General features: G+C 40.7%; 1 protein-coding gene across 7 annotated transcripts in view; it reads left to right on the forward strand.

The window, feature by feature from the left end:
• Nucleotides 1-27,724, forward strand: part of KCNN2 (potassium calcium-activated channel subfamily N member 2) — a 328,108-nt gene that overhangs the window by 175,329 nt on the left and 125,055 nt on the right. For 4 of the 7 annotated variants that reach the window (XM_084882819.1, XM_084882820.1, XM_084882824.1 and 1 more), the window contains 3 exons: nt 10,777-10,988; nt 11,760-13,051; nt 13,748-13,843. In XM_084882819.1, the coding sequence (XP_084738945.1) occupies nt 10,967-10,988; nt 11,760-13,051; nt 13,748-13,843 (1,410 nt within the window). In that variant the 5' untranslated portion in view covers nt 10,777-10,966. Of the gene's footprint in view, nt 1-10,776; nt 11,000-11,549; nt 13,052-13,747; nt 13,844-27,724 lie in introns of those variants that run through there. The other 3 variants (XM_084882822.1, XM_084882823.1, XM_084882826.1) reach the window with 3 other exon arrangements.

The following is a 27,724-nucleotide window of genomic DNA, read 5'->3' on the forward strand; positions in this document are numbered from 1 at the left end:
TATTATTCCTCCAATTTTTAAAACCTTACTCTTAATTTCTTAGACTTTTTAAAAAACATGTTTATGTTAATCCTTGATCTGTTAAATATGGCACTCATCTTTTGGTTTTTGCTCCCTGTGGAGGTTTATCCTGCCATAAGATCAAATCAGCTGTCATTTCCTTTATGTCTGTAGTTTAGTCAGTTACTTAGGAAAATCTTCTCCATCTGAAGCTCATAAAACTATATCTCCTTTACATTTTTTCATACTTCTCTAGTTTTGCTTCTTACTGTTAGGGTTGCTGAAGGAGGAACACATGCGGCCAAAGTGGTAAGGGATTATAAATTTATTAGGTCATCTGGATACCAGATGGGCTGAGCCCCAAAATGGCGCCAGCCCCCAAAGACGGGGAGTCAGAGGTTTTTAAAGAACCCTAAGCAGGCTTTTTCTGGGCAGAGAATTCTCTGTGCAGGTCTGGATTCTGGGAAAGTCCAGAGGGGAGAGATAATGGTCTTAGCAAGTGGAATGCGGTCTAAGCAAGTGGACTATCGGTTGTGAAGTGGCCTAATGGTCAGTTCCCAGAGGAGGAGATATCAATTAAATTATTTGATCACACCTAACACATATAGTGAGTTGTATTTTTAAGGATTAGTCAGAGCAGTCACATGAAGAAGACTTAGAAAAGTTTCTAAACATTTATTTAAGTTAATTTTTTCCAAGTTTTTAGAAATTGAATGAGAAAGAAACAAAGCATCTTGTCCTTTGAACTTCTTAAGGACATTATTTGTGTTAAATCCATTGATATATTCATGTGTACCCTGATGTTTCCTCTTTTTGTCTATTTCCTCTTCCAGTCTGGGCTCTCTCTAGTTAGCTATCTGAAAGGCTATCCTTCTTTCATTCTCCTACCTGTCCTAACAACTAGGAAACCAAGAATCTCCTTAAGCCTGGGAGAATAAAGGCTGCTTTCTAGGAAAATCCAGAGATTCCTTTCAAGGAAATAGATCTTAAGAGCCTCCCAAGGACTACAAGCCTGAGACATATAAACATAAGTGATTTTCTGTGCAACTTGTTAAAGAGAGGGACAAAGGAGAAGTGAAAGGTCCTTTCTTGCCCCTGTCTTATATGAATCCACATAAGGCTAACTTCTCCTGTCCCTCTGCATGGAGCTCTAACACACAAGGTCGACACTCAGGCCCGCTAAGGGGAAAGTAGTTCTCTATCACTTAAGTCCCATTGTACCAGTTGTAGCAAACACCGTTTTAAGACCTCCTTCTCTCTGTTGTTCTCCAAAGCCCTGATCTGGGGATAAGCAAAAGACAAAAATCTAGAACAGGAAACCTAAGAGTCCTTTATCTTGGGATGCCCTTTAATAAACTGAGAAAATACCTTTTGCTTAATCTGATTTCAATGGCGTGGTACACATCATGTAATTTATCTTCCAGAACGAAGTGTTCTGTTTCTACATCTTTCTTGCATTGTCTATGGCAGTGTTTCCCAACCTTCTCTCATGATGAGAATCACCTGGTGGAGTTGTTAAAACACAGATTCCTGAATCCCAACTAAGAAGTGCTAAACTAGAATTTTTGGGAACATATAGGTAAAATTGTATACTTAACTAGTGCTCTAAGACAGATGTTATATACAGAGCACTAAGTTAGGTATGCAATTTTACCTATATGTTCTCAAAAATTCTAGTTTAGCACTTCTTAGTTGGGATTCAGGAATCTGTGTTTTAACAACTCCACCAGGTGATTCTCATCATGAGAGAAGGTTGGGAAACACTGGTCTATGGCACTACTGAACAATTGGTTAAAAAAAAAAGTTTTTTACTCTTAGCAAAGTACTTAATAAGTTTAAACAAAACATGGTTTTTATCTTGGCTAAAAACGCAAACAAAAATACTCCATGAGCAAATTATTTCATTGTGTAAGAATGGGAAATGGTCAGGAATTTTGCTTTCCTCTGATACAATTCCCACCTCCACACCCACTTAAATAAACATCTGTGAGAGGGTTTGGAGCTGTAGGCCCTGCCTTTTTTTTTTTAATTTCTTTATTGATTAAAGTATCACATATTTGTCCTCAATCCCCCATTCCAATCCCCCACCCCTCCCCACTCATGCCTCCACCCCCTTATTTTCCTTGACCATTGGTTAGACTCATATGTATGCACATAAGTCCTTTGGTTGATCTCTCCCTTTTATCCCTACCCTCTCTTTGAGGTCCAACAGTCTGACCCATGGCTCCTTATCTCTGGGTCTGTTCTTGTTCATCAGTCTATGTTGTTCACCATTTCCCCTAGATGAGTGAGATCATGTCCTACTGGAAATATAAGAATAAAAATGAGACAAGCTGAAAGGCATATGAATCAGTCTGTAGTGAGTTTCTTTCTAGGCCAACAGTTCTTTTGAGTCCCAATTTTAATCTTAACAGAGCCTCAGACTCGCCTGGTCTCACTTTTGAAGTGAGCATGAGTGTGATCCCAGTGCTACTGTCACTTGTCAATATCAAATAAGTGTCCTGCCCCCTACAGGGTGCCCGCCTTGTGCTATGCCTTATTGGTTACTGAGTCCCTTAAGGTGTGTGTTCAAGTAGCTGAACCACATGCTGCAGGCTGGCAGTGGAGTGCATTCTCATTGCCAACCCTCAAAATGAGAGCAGTCATAGTACTTCCAAAATTGCCACTGATAACCTCTTACAAAGTCTTCAGTCTCACCGTGTTGTAAGTATATGTCTGAGCTACCAAAGGGTGAGAGAGTAAAGGTATTCAGAGACAATTACTGGCCATGAGTAACCATTACCAGTCATCTTCAGAGAATGCTATGATTTGCACATATATTCTCCCACTCTACATTGTCTTTTCACTCTCCTGTGGATGTGCTTTGACCAAAGTGTTAATTTTGATGAAGTCCAGTGTAGCTATTTTCTTTTACAACTTATGCTTTTAGTGTCATGTCTAAAAAAGGATTGCTTAATTCAAAGTCATGATACACATATGCTTTTTAAAAATAGTTTCACAGTGTGTTTTTGTTTTGTTTTATCTATGTGTTTGTCTTCACATTTAGGTGTTTAATCCATTCAGAATTAATTTTTGTGTTTGGTGTAAGGAAGGGGTCCAAGTTAGTATTTTTTACCTGTGGATATCCAGTTTTCCTAGCACCATTGTTGAAAAAACTATCTTATCCTCTTTGACTTAACTTGGCATCTGTGTTAAAAGTTAATTAATCATAAATGTAAAGGCTTATTTCTAGACTGTCAATTCTGTTCCATTGATCTCTATATCTATTCTTATTCCATTATATACTTTTTTAAAAAAAATGTAGAAACATGTTTTTATTGCAATGTCTATAGGATAGACATGGGTAAAGTTGACACTTGTCAAGTTATCTGCCATAATGCAAGGATTTTAGACTATCCTACCTTTCATTTTAACCCATCTGACAAATATGCTGAGATCAAGCAGCTTGTATATTCGAAAGAGCTAGGATGTATTTCAGAAAAAAAAAATCAGTATCTATTATGAGTAAACTATTCATGAGGCATGTATTCAGGTATTTCAACATTATGTAGTACCTACTAGGTACCTGGAATTCTTCTATTTATTTGGGTTACATTGCCCAGAAAGCATGTTCTTTAAGGCATCTCACAATCCAGACTCCTATAAGCTCTGCTATTACTATCTTGATTACTATAGCTTTGTAGGAAGCTTTTATTCAACAAATGTAATTAAAATTTGTTTCTATACTTCAAGATTGTTTTTGCTATTCTGGGCTACTTGCATTTCCATGTGAATTTTAGGATTAGTTTGTCAATTTCTTTAAAAAATCATCTAGGATCTTAATAAGAATTTGACTGACTCAATAGATTAATGATATTAAATCTCCTAATTCATGAACATAACATGTCTCTACACATATTTAGAACTTAGTTTCTTTGAACAATATTTGTTAGTTTGTGCAAAAGTTTTGCACTTTTGCTGATGCATTACTAAATATTTTATTGTGTTGTACATTAAATTGTTTTTTAAATTCATTTTTAAATTACTCATTACTAGTGTAGAGAAATACAGTTGATTTTTAAATATTAATATTGTATCCAGAAATCTGCTGAACTTATTAGTTCTAATAAAATTTTAGTGGATTATTAGGAGTTTTCTATATACAAAATTATGTCACTTCTGATTAGAGATAGTTTTACTTCTTTCTTTCCCTCTGGGTGCCTTTTATTTCTTTTGCTTGCCTAATTTACTGGCTAGAACTTTCAGCGCAATGTTTAATGAAAGCAGACAGATCAGACATTGTCTTGGTTCTAATCTTAGGAGAGAAGCTTAGCCTTTTACCAGTAACTGTGATATTAGCAGTGAATTTTTCATAGAGTCCTTTTATAGGTTTGAGAAAATGCCCTTCTATTTCTAGTTGGTTGGCTATGTTTATCATAAAAGGGTTTTGAATTTTTTCAAAAAACATTTTTTTTGTCTATCAAGATGATTATATGGTTTTGTCTTTTATTCTGTTGGCATGCTATATTACACAAATTGAATTTTATGTTAAACTAACCTTACATTCCTATGATAAACACACACACACACACACACACACACACACACACACACATATATATATATATATATATAATACTTTTTACATATTGATTATTTTGTTTATGTTTTATTGAGGATTTTTGCATCTATATTCATAAATTATGTCCATCTGAGGTTTTCTTGTGACATCCTCAAGGTCAATGATTTTTCTTCTAGTTCAAATCTACTGTTGAATCCTCTAATGATTTTTTTCTTTTGCATACTATACTTTTCAACTCCAGAATTTCCATTTGATTCTTTTCAATAATTTATATCACTTTATCAGTATTCTTTGCTCGATGATGCATTCCTATTATACCTCCCTTTAACCATTCTTTAAGTATGGTTCAGGACCTAGCATGCTAACTTAGCTGGTTTGAGACTGGGTGATGTTTCCCTCTGAATAATGGGAGTGTGCTTAAGAAGCCTAGAACTGCCTGAGTCATTTTCCTACCTTAAGGTAAAATAACATGAGGATTAAGCCAATATACATAAAGGAGGACAATGATGGGAAGAGATCCAAGGAAAGTGTTGAAATGCTGATGGTGTCTTAACATTTAAATAAATCTGCACTAAAGTCTTCCCTAATTGTATTTCCAGTTATATGAGCCTAGAAATACCCCTTCTTAAGAGAGCTAGGCTTGTGAATAAAAGTATTCACAAGGGCAAAACACTGTGTCAAATATTGAGTTTTTTCATTATATTTGTCTACTATATATATGTTGTGTGTTTTTCGTAGTATGATGTATTATTTATATCATTTATACATATGGGTAATTATTGTATGTTAATAATTAAAATGGTATAGAAAATGTGCTACTGAGTTTTACAGCCCTAAAATACTATGCTGAATTAAAACCTGGTATATATTAGGTGAGGAATAGTAGACAAATGTTGAAGAAAATTTGTTTTGTTGCTGATGACACTGTTATGTTTAATTCAAATTAGAAAATTGTGGTTCTTTCTCTTTATTTGAGTAGGCACCTACTCTTCTTGCATTAAGACAGTTATTTGGGAGTGGGTTTTACAAATAGTTTCTGATATGGAGAAAACAAGATAAAAATAAACAAAGGGTGATAGATTTCTTGAGCCTGTTTGGAAAGAGGTGGAAAAGAAAAAAGGAAAACATAGAGAACTGATTAATAACACATGGGAATAGCATTAACAGGAAGAAAGAAAAAAAGAGATAATGAATAGTGTGTCCTTCTCCTAAAAGAGAAGAAAACAATGTTGGGAAAATATATTGGATTTCAGGGGGGAAATAAAGCTTCGAGAGCTTTTGTGGCCTCATTATATTTTAGTATTGAGCAACCAAGGAACCTTTGAGATCACCAGGTGGTCGATATGACCTCATTATTTAGGGATGGATTTGCATATCTTTGGCCCCACATGTGTTAACTCTTGACCCCAGCTGTGAGACACAAGGGTTTCTCTCTATGGCACAGAGCCTGGCTTCCTTACTTGGAATATAGTGAGAAATAACAAAGAGAGGACAACTCTTCCAGGGCATAGAGAAGCCAGGGATGCAGGCTGGATCCCTGTTAGACGGCGAACAAGTTCCTCTAAGCCCCAGGGCAGGGATCTTGAGTCTGTTCCTTCTCCCTTATTATATAAAAAGACAAAATGGACATTGCATGTATCAATATGTACACTTTGTTGCCCTTCAACTTGTATTATGGATGTTGCAAAAAATAAGGAATGCATAAGCTGCCAGCAAGATAGACAGAATACTATGTATGAGTAGACCAGGATATGTTTTTCTAAAAATACTTTTTAATTAAGCACCTTGGACCTGCATGATTACATTCCTGCTATTTCATCCACACTTGTATTAGATCCTTATATATTATTCTACTCTTCAACTGAAGTCAACAAGAGGACAATAGTTAAGGATCACAGAATCCCAATCCAGCCAGTGAGGAAATGTCAGGCCATTCAAACGCAGTGAACGGTAATGTTAAGTCACTATTGTCCATTCCTGGCCTATCAGTAAAGTGCATGCCGGTATGCGTTGATGGAGTAATAGGTTATTCTTGTATGAAGGAAAGGCTAAGAGAATGTTAAACAGACTCACCAGACAGAATCAGAAAACTGTGTTTGAAGTCTGGCTATTCCTTGCTACTCACTAGCTATGTGATCTGGGGCAGCTCAGGCAGTGCATCTCAAGTGTTATTTATCATCACCTATAAGATGAAAATGATAATAAAACTTTTCCCACCTTCCATAAGCGTTCTTAATAAGATTTAAATAAAATAACACATGAGAAACTGCTTTATAAACTACAATGTGCTGTCCATTAATTTTTTTATGACTTTCTAGATTTGGATGCTTGTTTCTAAGTGCCAAGGGATATTTGTTTATGAAGTCCACAGACTATTTTTAAAAGACATCATATTAAATAATTTCAACCTATTCACCTATTTAATTACATAACAGATCAATTCTACTAGCAAAACTAGTATAGTTTTTGCTTTGTTTTTCTTCTAGCACTGCTGAGACTTTTATAGACACTCTAGTTAGCAGAGAAGTAATAGGGGACAAGGATGAGAGTAGATAAATTTGGAAAGTTAATGAAGTTAGTGAATAGGCCCTAACATGATAATTAGTCCCTGAATAAGAATAGTATTATTAAAAATTAACAAGACTATCATCAATAATCTTATTCAGATCTTGATACTTTCTAATCACAATGCAGAAGAATAGAGAACATATATAATAAATAATATTCTAATGTTTTCTTTAAATGTAGTAAATTTTGTATGAAGCTAGGGCAATATGTGGTTTAAAAATAACAGCTGTTTTATGACTTTAAAAAAAATGGTTATGCTCCAGTAAATTTAGCTAAAAAAACAACTCTGATAATGCCTTGACTCCCACTTGCATTTACTGCTAAGCCAGCTAAGTCCAGAGAGGCTGAATCTTATCATGTCTGTGTCTGGCACCACCTTACTCACCTAGGCAAAGAAAAAAGAAAACCTCAGGAAAACATTCACCTTGTTTCCCTCTCCCCGCAGTGTGGGGCACGGATGCCCTGGACCCCTGGCTCTACTGCTCTGGCTGCCTTTGGATATATTATAGATCTGAAACTTCCAAATTCAAGAGAGTCCTGCTTTTTAAAGACCAACAAAGAGAGGGAACACTGACAAAAATAAATAAATAAATAAATAAATAAATAAATATAAATCCTATGAATAGGAGAATTATAAATAATGGCACAATATAAATCTGAATAAAATAAGGAGCCAGAGTGCAAACAACCAGTTTTCCTCCCAAGTTCCTGAGGTCTGGGAAAGTTATTCTTCTAAGACTGTTAAGTATGCAGTGGGGAGAGGGGAGCAGTGAGGCGGGTGTTATGTGTATTTGCATATTCACAATCTTGAAATACAACAAATATGGGAAAGCAATTATTCTAGTATATTAAAAAAATAGATGATTTTTACAAAATAACTATACTGGTGGAAATAAAGGTATTTAATTGATTAGTTTTGAAATGCATTTCATGGATGAGTAGGACCTCTGGTGTTAAACTAGAGAAAGTTCACAACTTATATATCTTACTGGCAGAAAGAAGCAAATGTAATTTTCCAAAAGCTTATCATTGAAGGTTGTGGGCCATTGTTTTGCGACCTTTTCTTCAACCCTTCTTCATTTCCTCCCTCTCTCCTTGCCTCCTCACTCTCACAAATATAAATGAGTGCCTATTAGGTGCTAGGCACTATCCACATGGAAGAATATCGTCTTTGTTGTTCAGATTGCTTAACTTTACATATTACATGTATTTCTGTAATCCTATATGGGGGGGAGAGCAAGATTACAATATACATATAGCATACATATTTTAAATGTTCATATCTTAGCTTAAAATTCATTTGTTAATTTTATAAAGAAAAGAATGATGAAAACAAGAACCTCTTAAGTGTGCCCCATGTCATAACCCAGTAGTGTAAGATGCCCCAAACAATAAAGTCAGAAGGATTCAGACAAAAAAAATGAAACATAAAATTGCGAGGACATCTTTTTTTTTTTTTTTTTTTTTTTAATTTATTGATTCTAGAAAGGGAGAGGGAGAGAGAAAGAAAGACCAATAATGAGAGAGAATCATTGATCTGCAGCCTCTGCATGGCCACACTGGGGATGGAGCCTGGAACCCGGGTATATGCCCTACAGGAATCGATCCATGACCTCCTGGTTCATAGGTCGATGCCCAACCACTGAGCAATGCTGTCTCGGCTGCTGGGACATCTTGTGAATTTTTCATCATCATATTAACAGAGGGTTATCAAACTCCCCAAATGCAGACATCTATTAGCAAGATGATTTTTTGAGTGTGTGTGACCAGATGATTCCTGAAAACAGAAAGATAAATATCTAATGGACTTTTTTCCCCCTCCAATCACAGTGGGTTTTGTGATTATTATTTCATTATTATTTCATGAACTTTTTCAAAATATTGGTTAGATGGAAGCATTGCTAACCTGAGTTTTGCTATTCTGACAGTTCCTCAAGCTGTGGTGCAAATCTTCCTTTCTTCCTTACCTTGTGCATTCCATCCTTCTCCTGAGCCCCCTTTGTGACAGTGGGAATCCCACACATAATGCCATGAATTTCAGTCAACACTCTTAGTTTCTAGATGATTAATGGCATTGCATCTAATGCCATCCTAAGGTATGGAAATATACATGAAAAAAGATACAATATTTTCCCCTGTTATTTTGTTTATGGAACCTCTTCGAACGCCCTGACTTTGCTAAGGCATTTTTAATTGAGAAAGTCAGTTCAACACAGAGGGTGCAGCCAATTACCTTTCTTAGGCTATTTTGTTAACTCTGGAAATGTATCTAATGTAATACTGGAAACAATATTTGCATATTTTGTGGGTGGTCTATGTGATTTTCCAACTAAATTTACAAAAAGCTAATTAACTTTCATGAAAACATTTCTTTGAAGTATTTAGATTTGTAAGGATAAATGACACTTCTTCACTCGGTCAGCATCAGAGCAACTAGAAGGCAGCTGTATAATTTGTTATAAAGTGAAAATAAATGCGATGAATATTGTGCTTGAGTTCAATTTTGTTTCACACCAGGTGAATAACTTTTATTTGGAAGTTTTCATTGTAATTCCAAATTACTCATTAGAATTTTTTTTCCTTTTCTTTTTTAAAAGAATTGTTTTTAATAGTCATTCTCATCACACAATTCATGCAGTATCTACTCAGCCACCCCAAAGATTCAATGAGCTTCATAATTCCAAACAAATTCTATTATACTGTCAAAAATCCTAATAGATTATAAAAATGAAACGCTGTCTCCAATTTTTAGCCATATTAATTCTATTCTTGACTATTGAGAAACGCAAGTTCTGACCCTATTCATTATGTCAGGTTGAGGACTGTGGAAATAAAAGCAAGCTTCCCCCCTCCCCTTTCTTCTGGATGTTTTTATTTGCACGTACACACACAAAAAATAAAACTATTTAAGCCATGTCCAAAGGATACCCTAAAATGAATTATTCACATGGCATTGAAAAGACACACACACACACACACACACACACACACACACACACACACGGAGCTAGCTGGTAAGCGGTAAGCAACTTCAGGGCAGGTGCAGTGCGAGTAGAATATCAGGAAATTGGATCCAGCTGAGAATTCCAATTACCTAACGAGGGTGATCTGCTTTCACTCTTAATTTCTTGGTGTCTCTAATTCATTATCATCTGTAGCATAAAATAATGCTTTAAAATCGCACTTAAAAATGGAAACAAATATTCAGCTGGCCGATTTCTTCAAGTGACAAAGAAATACAAACGATAAAGACTTAAGATGGAGCAGTAACAAAGAATCCTCGAAAGGGTCCGCCGCTGCTGCTTTGTTCTGGCACATTGCTTCAGAGAAGGACACATCACAGGGAATTTGTGAAACACAAAATGCAGTTTTTATTGGTTTATAGGGGGAGTGAAATAATGACACCTAACTCTAGTAAAACAAACAAACAAACAAACAAACAAACAAACAAACCAGCACCGTCCTCGGGCAGCGATTATTCAGCCCAAGTTACCGTTATTAGTAATTTCCCAGCCAGGCTCGGACTAGCGGGGTGAATCAGCCCGCGCCAGGCCCCTCTCGCCTGCCCAGCAGCCAGGGCTTGGCCAGGGAAGATGCTCGGGGTTGGCGCATAGGTGACCCGCCTTCGCTTTGTGTCCCCGCTGCAGGTGGGGCGGAGGAAGAGGATCGGAGGAGGAGGAGCAGGCGGCCGGCGGTCGCTGAGCAGCAGCCCCCCAGACCCTCGAGCAAGCCTCCTTTCCACGAGCCTGAGGAACCCACGGACCTCCGCACGGGGGTGGCCGGAGGGCCTGTGCGCCGGAGAGCCCGGCGCCCGGCGGCCGGGGGCGCCCGCCCCTCATGTTCCGCAGGAGGCGCAAATGTGAGCAGGCGGTGAGCGGGGAAAGCCCTCCGCCCCCGCCAGGGGGACCCGGGAAGCCCGCGCGGGCTCCTCCCGCGGTTGGCGGGGATCCCCCTCTCCGGCCCCGCCCCCTCCTCCCGGGCCCGTGTGTCAGACCGTTAACCCTCCCCGCGCCGCGGAGCGCTGGGGCGAGCTCCGCGCAGCCCATGCCGACTCCAGCGCGCTGGCGCCGAGCGGCCGGGCAAGATCGCGCTGATTTTAAGGACAACCAGCATGTTCCCGAGCCAAACTTTTTCTCTCCAAAGCCGGGCCCCACACTTATTTCCCCCATTCTCTGTGGGACGACTGGGAGAGGTGGGTGTGGAGCGAGGGGGCTGCTGTTCTGCAGCGGGTTTGGGGCGTGCCTGGCGGCCCCGCACCGTCCCCGCGTCTGGCCCTTTGCCTCTGGCCCAGCGCGCTGCAGTCCCCGGCGGGCGCAGGGGATCCAGACCGCACGCCCGGGCAGTAGTTGGGTGGAGAAGAAGGGGGGCGCGATGTGGAAGGAAGGGAGGGACACCCATTTCTTTCCTCCTACCCCTGCAGCCTGGCTGCCCTGCCTGGGGGCTCCCCATCCTCAGCGGTGCTCACGGGCGCTCCCCATCGGCAGGTGGCATCCTCGCCCTCACCTTGTCCTGCTCGCACCCTTGGATTTTTTCACCCTGCAGATCCCTCTCCCCATGTAACCCCCTCTCTCTCACACACACACGCTCCCCTAAGCCGCGAGCGCCGCAAACTCGGTCTCGGTCCCCGCAGGTGATGTCATGCCCATTGTTTTGGTGCGCCCAGCCAATCGGACTCGCCGCCTGGATTCTACCGGAGCCGGCATGGGCCCTTCCTCGCACCAGCAGCAGCAGGAGTCCCCGCTCCCGACCATAACGCATTGCGCAGGGTGCACCACCGCCTGGTCCCCCTGCAGCTTTAATAGCCCCGACATGGAAACCCCACTGCAGTTTCCGCGCGGCTTCTTCCCCGAGCAGCCGCCGCCGCCGCCGCGCGCCGCACACCTGCATTGCCAGCCGCCGAGCCAGGACAAGCCGTGCCCGCCCTTCGCGCCCCTCCCGCACGCACCCCACCACCCGCACCCTCTCGCGCACCAGCAGCCGGGGAGCGGCGGCAGCAGCCCATGCCTCCGGTGCAACAGCTGCGCCTCCTCCGGTGCCCCCGGGGCGGGGGCGGGGGCGGGGGATAACCTGTCCCTGCTGCTCCGCACCTCCTCTCCCGGCGGCGGCGCCTTCCGGACCCGCACCTCCTCGCCGCTGTCGGGCTCATCGTGCTGCTGCTGCTCGTCGTCGCGCCGGGGCAGCCAGCTCAATGTGAGCGAGCTGACTCCGTCCAGCCATGCCAGTGCGCTCCGGCAGCAGCAGCCCGCGCCCGCCTCCCAGTACCACCAGTGCCACAGCCTGCAGCCCGCAGCCAGCCCCACGGGCAGCCTGGGCAGCCTGGGCTCCGGGCCCCCGCTCTCGCACCACCACCACCCCCACCACCACCCCCACTTGGCGCACCACCAGCACCACCAGCCCCAGGCGCGCCGCGAGAGCAACCCCTTCACCGAAATAGCCATGAGCAGCTGCAGGTACAACGGGGGCGTCATGCGGCCGCTGAGCAACTTGAGCGCGTCCCGCCGGAACCTGCACGAGATGGACTCGGAGGCGCAGCCCCTCCAGCCGCCCGCGGCCGTCGGAGGAGGTGGCGGTGGCGGCGGCGCGTCCTCTCCGTCCGCGGTCGCCGCCGCGGCAGCAGCTTCGTCCTCGGCCCCGGAGATCGTGGTGTCCAAGCCGGAGCACAACAACTCCAACAACCTGGCGCTCTATGGCACCGGCGGCGGCGGCGGCAGCACGGGCGGCGGCGGCGGCAGCGGGCATGGCAGCAGCAGCGGCACCAAGTCCAGCAAAAAGAAGAACCAGAACATCGGCTACAAGCTGGGCCACCGGCGCGCCCTCTTCGAGAAGCGCAAGCGTCTCAGCGACTACGCGCTCATCTTCGGCATGTTCGGCATCGTGGTCATGGTCATTGAGACCGAGCTGTCGTGGGGCGCCTACAACAAGGTACGCGCCCCGACCCTCTCCCTGCCCACTCACCCACCCTTCCCGGGGGCTGCAGAGCGGGATGCCAGCTGGTGAGGGTTGGCACTGGCGGGGTCTCCCTGCCTGCCAGTGGCGAGCTTTCCCGGGACAGTCGGAGGGCAGTGCCGCTGGGACAGGGAACGCGGCGGCTCAGGAGCGCACGCTGAGTCCGCAAGGCAACTCCGGAGAGGAAGCCTTTCGCTGCGCAAAGTTGTGGAGTGCCCAGCGCGTCTGGGTAGATTAACTCAGTGGTTCCAGGAGTGTGTGGGAAAGCATGCTTTCTTCCTCCGGATTCAGGAGGCCCTTTCCACCCGGAGAGCTCAAACGCAGGAATAACTTCTCTCCGGTTCCTAGAGCTAGGTGGTCACCCGCCTTCCCAGCTCTCCTCTCCTCTCCTCTCCTCTCCTCTCCTCTCCTCTCCTCTCCTCTCCTCTCCTCTCCTCTCCTCTCCTCTCCTCTCCTCTCCTCTCCTCTCCTCTCCTCTCCTCTCGCTTGCCTTTGAGGCTAAGTGATGTGACAGATCCTAGGACCAAGCTGGGGGTCCCCCAAACCCAGCTGGGTGTTCAGGCCCACTTGGTGGGGCACTCGCTGACCCTCCTAACCACCCCTCACCACTCGGGCCCAGGGTGGTTGAAAGTGCTTCTTTCCTAAAAGTGCTTCTGTCTGACTGTGTTGCAGGCGTCGCTGTATTCCTTAGCTCTGAAATGCCTTATCAGTCTCTCCACGATCATTCTGCTCGGTCTGATCATCGTGTACCACGCCAGGGAAATACAGGTAACTTAGGTTCTGCTGTTTATGAATGACCCAGAGTCATGCCTCCAGCCTGGAGAAGCTCAAGGCAGCAGAGCTTTTCCCCCAAGCCTCGTGTCCTTGCTTGAGGTTACAGAAGCAGCGTGCTGCATTCTTACCTTCCTGTTCCTTCAAGAAGTTAAAAACAAAACACAGTGCAGCATGTAAGCAGGCAGTCATTTCTGGGATGTATTTATCCAGCCCTTCAGATTTCCCCCTGTCTTCCTGCAGGCTATCTATCCACTCTTGCACTTCTTGTCCTTAAGGTCAACTATGCACTAGCCTTGCTCTGAAGGGTAAAGGGGTGTTCTTGTTTGATACCTCCGCTTCCTAGTGGTGCCTCATTGTGGAAGATTACATCCATTTGGATCATCTGATACAGCCTAGAGAAGAAAATAGGCTGGTGATAGTCCTAGCTAATGTATATAAATAAGACATGAGAGATTAACTCTTTCTATATCCCCTCCATCATTTAAAAAAATAGTTATAAGTTTTGAATACAAATTCTGTATCTATGATATGGGATAGATCCTGAGCTACAATCATTACATCACTTTTCAAAAATGCAGTCAAAAGCAAAGGCTACTGCTCTTGTGAGCAGTCTTGTTAGGAAAATGTTTTAAATGCAGCCAGGAGCTCTATATTGTTAGATTTGGCTGTTGCTGACAACTTCGGAATCATTCTATACAAAATTCATGTGTTGTATTTTGAGCGGTTTACTTTGCTGTAGCCTTTAGTCAAAGATACATTAAGATTTGTGAATTAAAATAGAGTTTTCAAAAATGAGGAGTGATTGGGCTTTTCCAGTGTAGAATTTACACTCTCATATATTTTCTGATATTTTTGGAGCAGTTGTGAGACATTTGGTGGAACTATTAAAATCATCATATTTAACCTGCTGTCTTTTAGGAGTGGCCTTTGACGTTAAAACATTGTACAGAACATGCCATTTAGGGAACTTAGCATTAATTAGAGATTAAATTAATTTTACGTTAGTAATTAGCAAACAGACACTAATTATGGAAGAGCCCAATTTTAACAGTTGTCCAAACAAAACAAAACAAAAAAATGCACATGACCCCAAACGAGGAGGGGGAAGTTACTTCATTTTGTGTTCAAATCTGTAAAAACTTTGAAAGTGTGATTTTGAAGGAATGAGGTTAGAGAAGAAAATTAGAGAATATTTAGAGTAAGTAGTAAAACTGTACTGGCAAAACCAGGCAAATACATATTTGAACTCTTTAAAATTTAATAACTTACATAGATCTCTCTTTAATTAGGTACTAATGGTCATAGGCTTTGGAGATTCAAACGTTTTAAAGTGATACTAAAATGTAATTTAAACATTTTGAGTGTGTCTTTTCATTTTGGCTTGAAGAATAGACAGAGCTAGAAGGAACAAAATAGATCTAAGGATTCTTTTGACTCAATTTTCAGACAAGGACCTGAAGTCAGAAGAGGTGAGTAGCTTTCTGGATCACACAGCTAGAGCGTGACCAGGCCCTGTCCTCCGAGCGTGGAGTCCAGAATGCTTCCTGCTCTCCCTGCTGTATTCCGCTATTGCTTGCCAGCAGCCCTGAAATGTGGACATTTCATTTGGTTTCTCTCTACATCCAAATGTTTGGTATATGAAGAGAGTTAAACTTAAAAGATTATTATAGAACATCTTAGGTATTTTTAAAAATCAAGTAACTTTTTTTTCTCTTGGAGATCAGAGTGGTTTTACTCAGTTCACTCTAGAAAGAAACCTTGCCATTTGCTGTTGTTGTTTTTACTTTTTTAAAAAATATATATTTTATTGATTTTTTTTTACAGAGAGGAAGAGAGAGGGATAGAGAGTTAGAAACATCGATGAGGGAGAGAAATCTATTAGCTGCCTCTTGCGCATCCCCCAACCAAGGTACGTGCCCTTGATCAGAATCAAACCTGGGACCTTTCAGTCTGCAGGCCGACGCTCTATCCACTGAGCCAAACCGGTTTTGGCTGTTTTTACTTTTTAATAAACATTAGCCTTCCTATTACTACCTGTTCCTTCTGAAAAGCACACAGCTACACAAGCATTCATCAGGGAGGACACTTGATGGTACTGACATAAAAAAAACACAAAAAAACAAGTGTCTTCCTAAAGACTGACTTTTTAAGAATTATTGAGATATTTTTGAAATAACATAGGAGTGTGCGAGGAGCTACCAAATGTTAATTACACATTGTAAAAAAAAAATTGATACCATGTTAGAGCTCTTGAAACTTACAGAAAATAATAAAATATCGGAAATCATATTTTTATAGATTATTGAAAGAATTCTACTCGTTGGCTAATTTTGAGGACAATTTCTTGAAAGAATTCTACTCGCTGGCTAATTTTGAGGACAATTTCTGTTAGAAAAATGCATAGATATGTTGGTTATGTATAGCATGAGTGAGAAAAATGAAGATAAGCACAGCGAGCTTCTCTACTGTTGGGGTCATAAAACATTACAAAATGTTAGATTTTTAAAATTGGGTTTATTTTATATGACATGGCTTCTGTACAAATAATCACACTTAATAGAATTTTAAAATACATGCTTGTGTAATATCAGTTGTTTTGGATATAGATTTTTACATTCAGTATTTTATCTAGAGCAGTGATTTTCAACCTTTTCCATCTCATGGCACACATAAACTACTAAAATTTTGCAGCACACTAGATTATATATATATATATATATAGCAGGTCTGACAAAAAATAGGTAGTTTTGATTCATTCACACTGGATGGCTATAGTTGTATTGGCTGTTGTCATAGTTTTTATTTGGCAATCTAAGGAAAATCGGTCAGTGGCCCTGACTAAATAGTCAGGTCTTGCATGTTTCAAAAATTCTTACAGCAGTTGAAAATTTCTGATCTAGAGGGATTTTTTTTTTAGGTTGAAACTCTATAATATTACCTAAAATGCTTAAGAAAACAAAAATAAATAGAAATAGACCACATGAATGTGAAGATTTTGACCTAGAAGTCAAGAACCAGAAAAATAACACAGGATTGTTCTAATAGAGTCAGAGATAGAGTCGGTGGTACTGCCCAAATGCTTCTGAAGCTCAATGAAACCAAGCTCTCAACTTAGTTTTTACTTATAGATGTCACCGCTCTAAGTTCTTCCATAACTCTTAAGCAAATCGGCAATCTCAGTTTACTAGTAAGAATTCTTAGTATACTTATTAGCTTTGAGTTAAGGAACTAAATGCAGGTCTTATGTTGCCATTCAGAGCATACCCTTGGATGTAGCATGAGTCTAAAATGGCTTTTTCCCCCCCCCTTTTAGCTTATCAGCATGATGGTGGGAGAGACCCAACTAGTGTCGGTTTCTGTTACATCCTATGATTTCTCACTGCATTCAGGAAAAGTAAATGTTATAGCCAACATTCCGGCTCTGTATATCAAAATTGATTAATAAATCATGGGAAGACCTTGACATTTCCAAGGAGAACCTTGGAAAGCAAGTCACAGTGACCTTTTGTAGAATGTTTATATACACACTGACAGAATAAGATAGTTCAGGTGAGTCATGGACGGAAGTGCCTGAATTAATATAGTGTAATGAAGAGCAGAGCTCAGTATATTTCAGTTTGGTGTCATTTTTCAGTACCACAGACAGCTCAATGTATCAAGCTATAGCTTGTTCATTTAATTGATTACTTGTATACCCCTCCAATCAAAAATGAAATCACTTTTTTTTTTATCAGAAGGTTAATATAAAATCAGATTTAATGGGCAGAGTTTTCAGCTGCAAAGATATTAGACTTTTTCAAATAGAAATTTGGCTGTACTTCATATAGTCTTCAGCAAAGCACCGCCACCCTCCCCCCCCCCCAAAAAAAAGTATAAATAAAATAACCTAGGTAAATGTCTATCTGTGTATGACAACCCTCTGACAAAGGAAAGATACTATAAGCTAGTTACTATCACTTGATACTAATTAATAGGGGGAAAAACCCCAGAGGCATGATATCCCATGGTTTTTCTTCTTTGTCTGTCTCTCCCCCAACCTCTCCCACCACTTTTTCTGTGGGGTTGGAAGTAGTTCTTTGATGGAATAAATACTAAACAAAGTTCACATACTCTTTAAGGTTTTCAACATGAAATATTTTGTAGATTTCACTTCATCTTTTCAACTTTAACATGTTCTAATTCTCTTAGGGAAGCAGTTTTAGTTGAAAGAGCTGTTTGGTATTCTGAGTTAAGCAAACACAAGATTCTAGGTTGGAAAAGAAAGCTCTTTGGAGTCTGATCTTTTTGGTCCTGGTGGGATTTGGGAAAATGGAAAGTACTATATTTTAAAGTTGAAAACATTTTTTGTTTGATTTCCTTTTTTGTAATAATATAATTATATAATAAATAGCATTAGAGGAAACACTCATTTTTCTTTGGTATCATTTGCAGTGGAATAACTCTACTCATTCTCTTTCAAGGTAACTTTTCAGAGATGGACAATATAGATGTAAAACTGGAAGATCATAAATTAAAATTTCTCTTTGCTTCTGCATCTGGGCCACACAAAGGATGTTCTCTTTCCCACTCCTCAGAGAGCAAGTAGACGCTTCCAGACCATACAGAATATATTGCATATAGTCATTTTTTTATTAATGGGATAATAATAAATACACACAGTAAAAACAACAGATAGTACAGAAGAGTTTAAAATAAGTGGTATATTCAGATTCTCCATACCTCAGTCCTGTTTCTTAGGAACAACCATTTTGAAGATTTTTCATATGTGCTTTCAGAATTTTCAAGAATGAACACTTAGGTGTGTTGAGATAACACACATGCTTTTATTTCATAATATATCTTGAAGGTTTTCCTCATCAGCGCATAGAAATCTGTCTCATTCTTTTGTAGCAGCAGCATATTATCCCATTATGGATGTATTGTGGTTTGCTGATAGGTGCTTTGAGTTTTCTAGGTGTTTGCTTTTATAAGCAACACTAAAAATGAACACTGTGGTATACTTATTTTAATCTACTGATTAGAATATATGCATATGATAAGTATTCAGTAGTCAGATTTCTGGATCAAAGGGAGTTTGTGTTTTAAATGGAAAGGTATTGCTCACCAGCCCTTCAAAAAGGGTCTCAGAGTTGACATTCCCTGTTTTCCACACATATTCTTCTATAGCATGGCTAACTCTGGATGTCACAAAACAGGATTTTAAATATCTTCGGCTTCTAAAATGTTTTCTGCCTTCCTGAAAAACTTTTTGGAGAAAAATTATTTAAGGACAAAGTGCATGGCCTCATAGGCTTATTTACAGCATTCCCTAAGATCTAGTGGTGCATTGGTCTAACCTGGTAAATAGAACAATCATCGTAAAGTTGCCATCAGAATAAAATACTTTCCAAATTTTAATTTACTTTAAAAAAAAAAACACCCACAACTTGGAGGAGGTTGTTGAAGATGAAGGAAACTAAAAACCCAAAAGGAATGATCCTAGAATGGTCTTTAAGTCTCTGCTTTATCTGCGAGGGAGATGAGAATTTCCGGGGGGACAGTAAGACTCCAAAAGAGAGAGTGGAAAACTTGCATGCATTGCTCTGCTGTGTAATAATCTGTATTGCCAGCAACTTCTACATCAGTTGTAATGAGACTCTCAGTCCCTTTGACTCAGTGTAGACTGTCGTAATGAAATCACTTGGGACTAATTTTCTCCGCCTGTCTGTGCAAAGATCTCTGCATTATTAATGGGTGTGCCGCTAAATAAAACGATCCTGGTGTGTTTACAGAGCAGCATCACAAATGAATGAAGAGTGGAACTTTGGGTTTACCGCAAGTGGGTTTGCTTCATCTGCCAAGTTGTTTCTGGGCCACATTCTGTACAGCTTGGGAAGAAGGGCCCTGTGGGCTGGTATTGTCCCAGCCACATCTGGCAGGGCACACAGAGGGAGCTGGCACTGGTTTAACTTCGGGGGAGTTACTTTTCATCAGGGTAGAAGATGTCTAATGGGGCCATTAAATATATTTTTATTGATTTCAGTGAGGAATGGAGAGGGATAGAGAGATAGACACATCAATGCTAAGAGAGAATCATGGATGGGCTGCCTCCTGCAAGTCCCCCACTGGGGATCAAGCCTGAAACCTGAGCATATGCCCTGACTGAGAATCCAGCTGTGACCTCCTGGTTCAGAGGTTGACGCTCAACCACACCAGCTAGACTAATGGGGCCATTTTAGAGGGAAGTTTTGCTCATGAGGAAATAATTTGATGTTTGCTACTTTAAAAGTATATTCTTAATCTGAAATTCCCTAAGCATTCTATTAATAAAACTAGGAACTGCATGGAGGGGACCTGAATTGTTATCTGGCCCAGTTCTCACCCAGCATGGAACTCCCTTTATGTTAACTTTGATAAAAGTGGTTGCCCACTTTCAGCTTGAACCCTCTTCCCAGGATTGTCAGTTCATCTGTACAGGGCTGTCCTGTTGCTAGACAGCACTTAGGTTTAGGAAGATTTTTCTTAGGTTGAGACAAAGTCTAAACAGTTTTTGAGCTCTGCACATACAGCAGTGATAAGGCGGATAAGTCCATTTCCTCTTGCAACTGACATTGCAAGCTGGTGGGGTTAAGGAAACACAAGTAAAGTAAAGAAACGAACTCCTTATTAGTTCTGATAAGTGCCGTGAAGGAGGTATAAGGGCTGAGACAGAAAATAATTGGGGGTGCAAGGTTGATGATCAGTGGAACACTCCCTAAGGCAGTGACTTTTAAACTGAGACATAAAGGGTAAGAAATAGCTAACTTGGCAGGATCTGTGGGAACAGTCCGTGCAAAGGCCTGGCGACTGAATTTACTGCGCCCAAACACATGACAGCAAACTGGTGTGGCCAGCACTGGGAGAATGGTCCTGGATGGGGCGGGAGAGAGGGGATTTTCTTTTCTGCTTTGAAGGTCACAGGGCATGGTAAGGATTTTTGGATTTGTTTCAAAGTGCAGTAGGAAAGTCAGGGAAACACTTAAAGCACGGGAGAGTCATGATTCAACTTATGTTTAACCAGGCTTTTGTTCATGTTCTGAGGAGATTGATCTGGAGACAATTAGGAGGCCCTTGGAAAGTCATGTCACAGTGAAAGATGATGACCTGGCTTCGTAGCAGTAGTGGAGATGAGGAGAAGTGGTCTGATCTGAGATCTATATGGGCATTAGAATGAACTTCCTAGTGGATTGGATGTGACAACTAAGAGCAAGGGACTCTACAAAGATGATTCCCAGGGTTCTGGTTGGCGCAATCGAGTGTATGGTGTCAAGAGGGGAAAACTCAAACTGAAGGGTAGGACATGGAATCAGAAATATGTTTTGGCAGAATACATTTGAAATGCCTCTGACTTTACAAGAGAAACTAGAGTTCAAAGGAAAGGTCTGTAGTGGAAATTTAAGTTTGGGAGTAATGAACACAGAGACTATTTAAACCCACAGGAATTAATAGAATTGCTGAGAGAGAATAGAAAGATGAGAAGGTCGACAGCCAATCAACCTCTGACATCTAGAGGTTGAGTAAAGGAAGAACTAGGAAAGAGAGATAAGAGTGAACTGAACCCGAGGTGGAGATGGGAAGTGTTGTGAAGAGGCACAGTGCTGTGTATGGAATACTGTGACATCTGTCTCTAAGGGGCAGAGAAGTGCCTTTTGATGTTGGAAAGTTGAAGGTCATTGCTGTCCTTGATTAGCTGTTTCAGTCGAATGATAGAAACAGAAGACAAACTGTAATTTCCAGTGTAAAAGAAAAAAAAAAATGATTCCCCTCTTTAACAGAATCACAGAGCAAACATTTAAACATTGGGCAAGTCCCTTTTAATGTTTTCCTAATTAAATAGTCCCAGTTTCTTTGAATATTCCTCATCAGACATAGAATGTCCCCAATCACATTCTTCTGGCTTCCTCTGTCTTGTTGAATTCCCTCTTTAGAGAAGAAGGTCAGAAATGTGCCCAGTACTCTCACATGCCCAGGGGGTTCTTACTTCCCTTCATTAGAGATGCTCCCTGATATTGACTGTTATCAGTCTAGAATGGTCATTGCTTCATAGGAACTGTTGCCAAGTAACACTTGTAAAACTGTAATTGAACTGAATGTTTGTTTTATGTTTATTAACCTTGTTAAATACATCTTGGTTTCAGACCAAGGTTTCATCCTGTCAGAATTATTTGAGTCCTAATTTTGATGTTGACTTGACAAACACTCTTTTAGTTTTGGAAAATGCTGTGTGTGGATTGGTAAGACCCAAGGTTTCAAATTAGTGTTAAGTTCCATTTCAGAAACAGAGTCAACATTAGTATCTGCTACCTGCTTTGCACACCTGCCAATGACACATTTAACTCTTCTCCCTAGCTTTACTCTAACCACGAGCTTGAAAAATGATGGTGTGCATGAGCCACAGTCAGAACTCAGCAGGACTTTCTCCGTCGTTGCTGCCCGCTCATCTATGATACTTAATACAGCCTTTTAAGTAATAACAACTCTGTGAACCCGGACTGCCAGCCAATCTACATTTCTCACCAGAGTGTCATGAGGACTGTTCCATCCCTTGCTGAAATCCTCATGTTCTCTGTGAAAGGCAAACTCGTCATCTGTTAATAATATCCAAAAAGGAACAAGACCCATGCAATGCAGGCTTTATGACTACATGCCCTTCCTCTTAAATTTTTTGTTTTTCTCTCCAGATTATAAATTTCATAACTATTCAAGTTAGAAAATCCATAAAACATAGAAAATATTTTAAAAAGAATATGTTAGCTTAATCCCACCACCCAGAGGTAATTATTATTTATGTTATAATGCTTTATATAAAGTATATGGTCATAGTATTTGCTATATACCTGTATAAGAAATTTGGTCTTCTTTTCATGTAACTTTCTATTAATTTCCCCATGCTATTAAACATTCTCAGTAACTCCCACTTCCCCCCATCATATAGATGTAATCAATTTAATTATTTCCTTATTTTTAGCCTTACGAAAAATTAGAAAGAACCTATTTAAAATTACTTTAACAGATGAACTTTTGTGAGAATATCTGATTATTTCCTAAGGATAAGTTGCCACGCAAGAAATTCCTGAGTTAAAGGATATTATTTAAGACAAAATGATAGTTTGTCAAATTGTCCTTCCCAAAGTTTATATTACTCCTTTCATTTTTAAAGCACTTACAGACAAGTTAATTAAATGCCAGATGTAGTATTTCCTGGAATGTCTAAGTCTAATTTACCTAGTATTAGTATTTTAATAATTAATTAGTATTTTAATAAATTACCTAGGTTAGTATTTTGAGTACTTTGTAAGTCTGGGTAGTCTTCTCTACCTTTCTATTTCTCCATCACCTTGGTTTCTCAGTATTGCCTAATCAGATTGGTAAAGAGGATCTATTCATTTTTAATAGTTAAAGTTTATGTAGAAACAGTGTGAAAGCAGTTTTGGAAGATAACTTTGTCCCCAAATGTTCCCAAACCTTTTTATTATAGAAGCTGTAAAAACTATAATTTCTGACATGTTTCTCTAAAACTTTCCTGCTGAGCAGAGCAATCAGACTCTCCTCTGAGCTGTTGAAGGTTTTCTGCAGCATAGCCTCATGGCCTTGTGCACTGCCTCTGGAGCCACTGGGTCTGGGCTCTTTCCCAGCTTTGCCACTAATTAGCTGTGTGACCTTGGGCAAGTTACTTAGTCTCTCTGTCCTTCAATTTCCTTGTCTATAAAATGGGAAGTATAGAGAACCTTTTTCATTGAGTTGCTATGAGAATTGAGTTGTATGTATACACATACACATGCGCGCGCGCACACACACACACACACACACACACACACACACAGTGTACCTAGAACACTGATTGACATGTGGTGATGGCTATGTAGGTGTCAGCTGCTGTATTTTTAGCTATTTTGGGGTTAACTGGGATGGAAGGGGAAGAATTGTAGCCCAACCTCTCTGGTCTTTGGGAAGTACTAGTGGTAATGATTTCTTTTTTTCTTTTTACAAGTCTTATGAGAGGGATCAAAAAGATAAAGTGGGCATTTGAACAGTGACCATTCGTTTATTAATAATCTAGACTGTGCATTTGTGTGTGTTCTTTTGGGGGTAAAAATAAAAGCTTTGATCTATAGTAAGGATAGCCATTTTCTTAAACTGAGTTACTTCCTTAGACAAATTGGCTATCTGAAGACATAAATGTTCATTCTGGGTGTTTCAGGTCTGTAAACTATTGTTACAGAACTATGATGTTATGACTAACAGTTCTTACCAAAATAGCCATTTCCCCTATAAACCTACCTAGGTGTGGCTTCCTGCTGGCAGTAAGGCTGACAGCATCTCCTCATCACTAATTAGGACCTTGGTGACTTAAAGGGCTTACGTGAGGCACTCTGAAATGTAAGCAAAGGAATCATTTGGATAATAGAAAATTCTGGTATTCAACCTCTGGTATTCAAGCCAAAGACAAGAGCTTGTTATTGACAGTAAGCCTATAGGATATTGAATTTTTTTTTTCTGGACGAGGTTTATGTCTGATAAGAGTTTTGTTTCATATGCCACCATCCCAACCACAGTGCTTAAAGTACAGTCTGAAAGAATTGAGAAGAATTTTTATGTGTTAACATGACAAGTTACGTCTCAAAGTATTCTTGGGCCAGTGACTATATTTTTTATAGAGAGCTTGCATCCTCTTTTTTGTTTTCATTTCACTAGTTGAATGAGTACTATGCCAGCCTCTCTTTTTGTTATTGTTGTGTGAGTTTTGGACTTGGCTTTTTGAGTTCATAAAACATATTGGGATTTAGACATCACAAACTTTGAACTGAACCATTGTAACATATCGGTTTTAACAGCCAATATTCTACATCAGTAATTTGTCCTTAGCACTCTTGAATATTCTGAGTATTTTTACCCAATTATGTACTTATCTATAATAGTTCTCCAACAGTTGTTATGATGGGGCTGTTTCCAAGCAACCTGACTATTGATATTTGGATACGTAGGCTATATTGCTTGGTCACTGAGGTGGTTTTCTTTCTACCAGGAAGTTGTGGTCTTCCCAGGAGATTCTAAGCAGTATTTGGAGATTAGTTTCAACAGAAACATACTGAATTCTGGGGAGGAAGCATCAGGCACTATAGTACTCTTTTCTTGATTTTCACCTTGGATAGTGCTTTTCTGAGAATAGTGGCTATTGTCATGAGGGTTAAAAAAAAAATATGGGTACTCATTTTTAAATTGTTTAATTTTTTATTGAGTGGCTAAAGGACATTAAAGCCTGGTATTGGATTTAACATTAAGGTCATGGATTTTTTTTAAACATTCAAAAATAATAATTAAGCTGAATATTTATTGAAGTGCTTGCATATAGTTTGATATAAAAGTAATGGCTGCATGATTTATAATAGTCACCTCATGCTTTTTCAAAGGCATATCTAGTACTTCTAGCTATATGCAAAGCTATTGGCAGATAACAATTCAGTTTATGTGGGTTTAGTTATGAAAATTTTAGACTGAGTCTTGATTTTTAGAAACTTAACATAGGTCAATATTCATATTGGCGAACCCTCCCATACTTAGGAAATGTTCTTATATCTGTCCTTGGGAGTAAGAATGGCTTAAGATATATTTATTTAGTTAAATATGCTATTAGTTTGCTATCTAAACCTATGAGTGATATTGCAAAATTATAATGCTGTTTTTTATGTATATTTACTTTTCCATCACCATTTATCCCTCTATGCCCTCTTCCACCTCCGCTCCTCCATCCGACACATCTTCTTCCCTACCTCCAGTCACTACACCGTTGTCCATGTCTAGGACTTCTCTCTCTCTCTCTAAAATACTTTGAATAGCATTATACATTTTGCATTAGTCTTTTAGTTAAGATCTCCACAATTTGTTTCTATTTGCCAATGTCAAAGAGGATACTTAGTGAAAATGCATTTGGTCAGACTTTCAAAAATTAAACTGTAGTGCTACAAAGAGAAGTATCCAATATGCCTGTTTTGAGACAGAGGAGGAAGCAGCAACACTGTAATTAGGATTGAAAACTACTTTAAAAAAAATTTCCTTGATTTGGAATTCATTGGCTTGTATAGATTTTTCATATCATTAAAAAAAAAAAAAAAAACCTCAATCTGTGTTCTTTTCTTTTCTTCCTTCAGTACATTTATCTTGCACCATCTTTTTTATCCTTTGGACAACTATCCCTACTCCTTAGTGACTGTGTGTTGGCCACGATCTGCTTCACATCTGGGAATCTGTCCCTTGGGCGTTCCTTGCATTGGGCGATGAAGATCCTTCCCACGCGCTGTCACAGTCACTGTCTAAGTCTGATACCGTGTACACAGACTGCTTCAGTGGCAGCTATTTCAAAATAATGTATCCATCAAGTGCATCTCTCTCTCTCTCTCTCTCTCTCTCTCTCTCTCTCTCTCTCTCACACACACACACACACACACACACACACACACACACACACAACTTGCCACAGAAGGAAAGCGAACATGTGTTAAGGACTTAGTCCCACAAGCCCATGTCAGAACCTCTTGCATGGAAACCACACAGCATATTCAGTGGGTAAGCACTTGCACTGCACCATTTGCCCAGCAACAAGCAGTCTTCTCTGCACCACTGTGCAGGAATGCACATAACATGATGTTCAGTGGGCTGGAGGGTGGGATGAAGGCTCATCTTCAAGACCTGAATTGTGACATGCTCCCACATGGGAACCTATTCAGCAAATACAAGGGAATAGGATTGAGAGGCTGGAGGGGGTAGAGGTGATTAGCTCAGACACCAAGGTGATTCCCAGGCTGAGTACAAATTTTCCCTCATTTTCTCTCATTCCTTTCTCCTCTATTGGTATAATGATGGCCTGTACCTTCACAGTAGGATTAAAACAATTGATTTTTACCATTTTTTTTCTTAAACACAATGGGGGAAATTACAACAAAGCACGACAAATCTGGTCCTCTTTACCAGCAAGATAAGAGCAGGATTTCAAAATCATTACACTGACTTTGTTTTAATAAATGTGCCCATTGGATCCTTTTTTCTAAGGAGGGCCCTCCCTACCCAGCATCCTCTGAGGCTCCTCCTGGGTGTGTTTCCATAGCCCATTGCTCTCAGCGCCCCAGCCTTAGGTTCAGTTGGGAATAGTTTGGGGAAACACACGCTGTGTTCTGAGATTGCTAGCCACGTCAGGATTCCCTAGCTGACTCTGATCCCGAGGGACACGCGGAGGATACGTGAAGCTCTCTGATACCCTTGGGTGCGTCACTGTTGCTGGAGGGAGGACAAACAGGCACACACGCATCACGTTGGCTGGTCCTGGTGGACGGTATTTGGCACTTGTATTTGTGTTGAGTGGGAAAACGGTGGGAAAAGTGGAAGAGCCGCAGCCTGGAGGCAATGGGTGCCATCTGGTGGGGCCGGTCACTGTCCAGCGGGGTGTGGGAGGCAGCACAAAGGATAGCCCCCCAGAGGACAGGGAAGGACGAGCCGTTGGACAGATACACCTTCTGTCTGTTCAGGCACATGTGCTTCTGGGAAGCAGCCAGGGGACAGTTAAGAACTCTGGCTCTGGATCTAGACAGATTGGGGTTAGAGCTCAGCTTCCCCCAGGTTATCGCTCTCAGCCTCACTTTCTATATCAGTACAGTGGACAGTGGAGATGATAACTGCTATACCGATCTCAGTAGATTGTTTGGAGGATTCAATGAGACAGGGTTTATGAATAACCTCGCATGACCCCTGGCACATTATACATGGCACATTCAGTAAACGTTAATGCCTTCATCATTATTGTTAATAAGTAAGTACTGTAGCCCTCGCAGGGAAGCAGAGCCTAGCGTGTAGGAGGATCTCATG

The sequence above is a fragment of the Pipistrellus hanaki genome, assembly GCF_964339955.1.
Source record: "Pipistrellus hanaki genome assembly, chromosome: 4".
NCBI classification, from domain to species: Eukaryota; Metazoa; Chordata; class Mammalia; order Chiroptera; family Vespertilionidae; genus Pipistrellus; species Pipistrellus hanaki.